The following is a 6495-nucleotide window of genomic DNA, read 5'->3' on the forward strand; positions in this document are numbered from 1 at the left end:
GTTTGTGAAGGTGGAGTTATCTGTTTTAGCAAATGAACTCTTCATATAATCACAGTCTTGATCCCTCAAAGTTTTTCCTTTTTGTAGTTGACAATAAATAAATAAACACAGAAGCCCAAAAGATTCACACAGAAACTTTCTGCAGAAGATATTTTCACATCCTTTAGTGAATTAATAACACCTTGTTTTTAGATTGTTCTCTTACATGTAAAATACAAACACAATGTCCTCAAAGCGCCTGAACACAGACTGACTTTGTGTTTCTGCAGATGCTGGTTTGTCACATATAACAGTCTAGATGACGCTCATGTTCATGACTTGTTTTAATCCTGGTGTGCAGCTGGTGAGCAGTCGTGCACTTTGTCCACAACAATGTTCAGGTTTTCACCTCGCCTGTCACTGACGTATATATTCTGTATATATATGTATATATATCTTTTTAATGTCTACTTCACTGTTTTATTATCATATGAACTCACACCAACGCTGCTCAGGAGCTGGTTCAGCAGAGGCCTCATGTTTCCTCTGCCAGCCTGTCACCAGCAGCCCGTCTCTCTGTCTCTCCTCTACGTCCTCCTCCAGCTACTACGGTCTGACCGTGTGGTTCCCCGACATGATCAAGTACCTCCAGAAGCAGGAGTACTCCTCACGCACCAAGGTGTTCCTCAAGGAGAAAGTAGAGCACGTCACCTTTAACTTCACCCTGGAGAACCAGGTCCACCGTCAGGGAGAGTACTTCAACGACAAGTAAGTCTGCTTCTCCCACTCATCGGCCTGTTGGATGGAGATGAATCCTCCTGAGTTCAGTCTTTGGTTCCACAGATAAATGGTGAATGGACTGTACTTAGAGCGCTTTTCTAACGGCCACAGAGCTCCATGCAAGCTGCTGCTGCCATCAGGAGCAGCTTCAGGTTCAGGGTCACTGTGACTGTGGAGGGGATGGAACCACCAACCTTATGATCAGAGGACAAACCGCTCTACACCTGAGCCGCTAAACTGTTCAAAGACAACGCTGTATTTTCCATTTCCGGCCTTGTAGATAAATATATTCAGAGTGAACACTTTCAGAGGGAATCTAACGAGGCTTCATGATTTATTCTGAGCTCTGCTGTGATTGGATGAAAGCCCCGCAGACCTTCAGTCTCTTCAGCTGAACTCTGCATGTGATGTCAGATGATGGAAGTCACTGTAATCTGGTAACAGAAGACCTGACAGTCCAGCAGAGGCTTTGTTTGTCTGGATGCCTCCTCGTCTCGTCCTCACTTCCACATGACGTGTCCTCGTCCTCTCCGTCCCTCCCCCTGTGTACCTGCAGGTTCATGAACCTGAAGATGAGGTCGATGGTGTTTGAGGACTCGCTGTTTGAGGAGTGTTACTTTGAGGACATCACCTCCACCAACACCTTCTTCAAGAACTGCACCTTCATCGCCACCTTGTTCTACAACACAGGTAGGGAACACACACACACACACACACACACACACTGCATGCTGTTACACACAGAGGTGGGAAGCGTTGTCTTACATCACATTTAGGTAAGCAACCAGTTATAAACCGTTTTGTCGAGGTGACATCACTGTAGCGGGGAAGCTTTATCTAACAAAGGAGACATGAAGCTGGTGTTCGGGAATGAAAGGTGGTGCAGCAACCAGACCACATGTGGAGGTCGTACATGATCAACACCGTCTCAGCGCTGCAGGCTGGAGAGGACATGAAGTCAGCTAGGACAGGGTTTGGTGTTTGCTCGTTAGAGATGCTGAGACCAGGTGAATGAAATCTGTTCTGAAGGTGGAGGTGTGGTTCTGCTGTTCTGCTCTCTTTGCTGTTGATGGTGCTTTTAAATATTTCTCGATAGATCACTTGTTCTCATGTCCTGCTACAGGCTTCACTCTGTTGTGTTTGCAGTTTCTTCTCATAAAGCAGCCGTTTGCTGCTCCGGTTTGAGCGGACCCTGTAGCAGCACCACCCACAGGACACCACACCCACAGCTAGTGCTTCACCAGCCACAGGATGGCTCATTTTAACCGACACCGGGAGAGTTTGAAGTTCTGCTCAGCAATGAATCAATTTCAAATTAAAATGACAGTTTGAATTCATACAATTAGCAAAGCTCAAGTCATTTAGGATGAAGGTTACCTAATGAGACTAGTTAGATGGTGTCTGATGCAGGTCTGCTCCATCACAGCTGATTCCATCACAGCTGATTACGCTTCAATATTCAGCCGAAAGCGTGAAAAACGAGATCGTAAATCAGCTCAGTCCATGAAAAATGTAGAAAATCACAGCTGGATGTTTTCCTCAGTTTGTTCAACCACGAAGGAAAACAGGTCATGAACTAAACTTACCAATAAAAACAACCAGCAGACTCCCAGAACCTGGGACGGAACACAAACAGGGAATGAAGAGCCGATGAAGACTCAGGAGGCCTGCTTCATCTGGGACGGGCTGTTTCCTCCTTCCTCCTGCAACAGGAGCTAAACCGGCTGCTGATGAGGAACCAGGAGCACCAGAGAGCGAAGGAGGCTTTCACAGTTCTGTGAAAACTCTCTCAGCGTCGGTACTTTCAGTCAAAATGGCTCGACTACCGTCTCTTCTCCCTCCACCGGCTGACTGGCAGAACCGCCACGTTGCCTAGCAACCGATGTCATTATGTTGGGTTTGAAGCTGTCGATGGTTTTTCTAAGCGGTGTCCTGTGTGCTGCAGCATGCAGGTAGAAACAGGAAGCCGTCTGCTACAGGTTCAGCAGCTGCGTCCACACTCGCTTTGTTCTCGCTGTTTGCCGTCTTTGCTGGAGTGGAACCATCACTGAGCAGGAGGTCGTGGGTTCAGGGTTCCTTCAGACTGAGGGGGATCCAGAGGCTCTTTACTGTCACGCTGGGGGAGATGAAGCACATGGAGAATGCTCTGGGCTCCACAGGAGGGACGTTCTGCTGGGCTGGACTGAGCTCACCAGAGGTTCTAATAAAGGATCGCTTGGACAGTTTTTATTGCAAATCATTTTTCCCAACGATGAAATGCTTCTTCATGGAGTCTGATAAAATCTAAGTGTGTTGACAACCACTGACTACGGTTATTACATACACACGGATCTAGTTACTGAAGTTATATATATATATGATTATAGATATCAGTGGAGACATAGATCTCTCTCTCTCTCTGTGTCTCTCTCCACATATAGTGAATATTATAAATTAAATGAAACTTAAAATAGATAAAATAATTACAAAACAAAAGACTTGGTACCTCTGTGGTTCTCTTTCAGCGACACATTTAGTTCATGGTTCAACATTTATCTTTAGGAAAAGCTTCCCAATAAAATTTCTTTAAGAATTCTAATTCAATATTCAATATATTAAGAAAAATTAACAAAAGGAATGACTACTGTAGAAATCTGAGTAGTTTAAAGGTAAATAAGTACTATGGAGGTATTATTATCGCAGAACTATTTTTAAATGTGTAAAAGGATTGTTGGAGTGTAAAAACAAAAGAAGAAGAAGAAGAAAACTAAGTGAATGTTTTTAAATGATAAAATTCTAAATAAAACCAATCATAGGAAAAGGATCAATTAATGATTCATGTGCATATTTTAATCTTCGCTTGTTGTTCTCCTTCAGCAGCGCTGTTGGTTTTGAACAAGCTGTTGGTAGATGAGCGCTGATGTTTGGGGGAACCGACAGACCTGCTGACGGCGACTCGCTGCAGAGGAACATTTTCTGTCTTCTGTCGTCTTGCTGAGCGTCTCTGTTTAATCTGAAGCTGCTCGTTCCACCAGCAGCAGCTTCAGGTGTCACTGAAGCGGTGAACATTCGTTAAAGCTTGTGAATGTACTGATGTCCTGTTGGGGGGAAATGGGTCCAGACCCGGTTCATCATCCTTTTTTCTTCTGCCCTCCCCTCTCTCTGTCTCCTCCTCCTGCCCTCTCCTGCCCACAGATCTTTTCAAGTACAGGCTGATCAACTGTAAGCTCGTCAACAGCACTTTCCTGCACAACAAAGAAGGCTGCCTGCTGAGCGACATCAGTGATGAGAACAATGCCTACATGGTCTACTTCGTCAGCTTCCTGGGCACCCTGGCCGTGTTGCCAGGCAACATCGTCTCTGCGCTGCTCATGGACAAAATCGGCCGGCTGAGGATGCTAGGTAACGCTCGAGCACCTCACTCAGCACCGTGTGTGGGTACAGGGAGGAGAGCAGGAGTCAGCCTGGAGCTTCTTCTGAATGTTTAGATTCCAAATGAAGGCAGCCAACAAAAACCAAAGTAAACGGTAGATGTTGAAGGCACCTGTCGCACCTTTCTGCTGGTAGATATTGGAGACGGTGTAAACATCCTGATTAATCACATGGCTTTCTGCTGGGGAGAGCTTCAACAACCAAAGCCAGTGATGCTCTGGGTCAGCCCTCATCAGCAGGGCAGGGTGGTAAAGGAAAGGGCTTCACCTTTAGTCAGTAAGTAGTGGGATGTCTGCTCTGGGTGGGGGCCTTCGGGTTAGGGTTGTGTTCTTAGATCCTCTGGATGCCAGGCCCAGCCCATGAGATGGACAGCTCCATCCAGTTCAGTTTTATCTTCTGTTGTATTTACGAGGTGATGCTGAACAACACGAGTTCCCTCAGACATGAGACATGACGTCATGTCACCACCGAGAGTCCAGGGTCAGCTGGAGCTACACAAAAACACATGCTCTTGGTTCGGTGAAGCAGTTTATAGCTTAGTGACATAAATACCAGAACAACAGCGATGTTCCTGGCAGGAGAAACAGGCTAGTGCTGCTGCTAGCTCCAACACAGATACATGAACAGAACCACAAAGAGGAGAGGCTCTGAGGCGTCCTGCTCGTATCACATCCCAGCCGCCTCGACTCTGACCATGGTTGTAGGTTTAAACGCTGCTGTGTGGTAGGAGGAGGACACCAGGTGGCGGCCCAGTCGGGCAGGTTGGGAAGTGGGCAGAGCAACGTTGCACAGAACCACCAGGGCCCGTAACAGCTTTATAAAGAAACCCACCAAATGCAGGGATGTGGACAGCATTAGGCCATAAAGACATTCTGTTCTTTAGCTTTGTTTGCATGACCGCTGCATGATTTGGGCAGAACACCAGCAGGACCGTGTTCGGTGCAGGTTCCTGGCATGCGCTGTCGGGCTTCATGAAGTCAAGTCACTATTATTTATAAAGAACATTTAAAACAAGGGATACTAAACTCGTGAGCTTTCCGGTAAAGAGATCAAACTGACATGTTCAGATGTTCCAGTTCAGACCTTGCAGTGGTGCTACCTATAGAGACCTGACAAAATGAAGTCGTCAGGTTAAGACTGTTCAGGGTTACACCTGGAAACACCTGGAAACACCTGGAAACACAACCAGGCAGCAGGAGACAGAACCAGTAGAACCAGTCTTCTGTGCAGCGGGACACAGCTGAAGAAGTTTAACGTCTTCAAACATTTAGAAGAAACCCTGGAATCACCATGGATGACATTTCTCCGTGTGCCCACTCAGGACTGTTCACTCTGAATCACACGGACTCTGAACAGGTGTCATTTTGGTGTCTTCTCTTTCTCTAAAGTTTACGTACCTTCTGAACCGCCGGCTCGCTTCGTGTGGAGCAGGACAGCCCGCCTCTAAACCACATGGGTTTTATTTTGTTTTGTTTTACTCGTAACAAATAGTAAAATGTTAAATCCAGTTCTGTATTTCACTGGTAATCAGAACTGGATGAGCTCCAGCCCAGGCTGCTGCTCTCTGAGCTCCCTGCAGCCTCCACCACATTCACCTGCAGGATGTCCTTCATGCTTGTCAGACTCTGTCCCTCTCTGTCCACAGCCGGCTCCAGCGTCATCTCCTGCATCAGCTGCTTCTTCCTGTCTTTTGGCAACAGCGAGTCGGCCATGATCGCGCTGCTCTGCCTGTTCGGGGGAATCAGCATCGCCTCCTGGAACGCCCTGGATGTGCTGACCGTTGAGCTGTACCCCTCTGACAAGAGGTAGGCAGTCAGCTGTGCCCTGACGTCTCCTTGACACCATGACGACGGTGCTGCCGTGTGACGTGTTAAATGATGTCATTAGAGCTGCGTCGTACTGATTGGCCGGCTCACAGGGTGGATGACACTGTGGGGGGAACCATCGGAGGGGCTGTAACCTCAGCGTTTGTCTTGCTGCCACCTGGTGGCGGAAACAGGATTTTATCACTAATGATTTTTTAATAGTAAGTAAAGCTTCAGTTGAACCTTTCATAGCACAAGAGAGGACTGCTGCTGCTGCACACCATAACTCAGATATTTTACGTAGGTGCATGCTTCGTGTTGCCAGCCTGATTTTAACATGAGAGCAAAGTTTTGATTTTAAAGCTAGAGCGCCACCTTGTGTTCACATCGAGTCCCTGCAGCCTCTGCAGGTGGTGGTAGCAGACAAACGGTTGTTGTTACATCTTCAGATTTCTCTCATATTCCTCGTTTAACTCTGTAGAAGCTGCTAGACGTCAGGTTTGATGGCAGACTTTCAAAA

General features: G+C 46.9%; 1 protein-coding gene across 1 annotated transcript in view; it reads left to right on the plus strand.

The window, feature by feature from the left end:
- The window catches only part of sv2a (synaptic vesicle glycoprotein 2A), a 28131-nt gene that overhangs the window by 20939 nt on the left and 697 nt on the right, over positions 1–6495 (plus strand). The window contains exons 8-11 of the mRNA XM_008281086.1: positions 583–747; positions 1316–1449; positions 3934–4140; positions 5816–5975. Coding sequence (XP_008279308.1) covers positions 583–747; positions 1316–1449; positions 3934–4140; positions 5816–5975 — 666 coding nt within the window. The remainder of the gene's footprint in view (positions 1–582; positions 748–1315; positions 1450–3933; positions 4141–5815; positions 5976–6495) is intronic.

Source organism: Stegastes partitus, unplaced genomic scaffold, assembly GCF_000690725.1.
Source record: "Stegastes partitus isolate 25-593 unplaced genomic scaffold, Stegastes_partitus-1.0.2 Scaffold222, whole genome shotgun sequence".
In the NCBI taxonomy this organism is placed as follows: Eukaryota; Metazoa; Chordata; class Actinopteri; family Pomacentridae; genus Stegastes; species Stegastes partitus.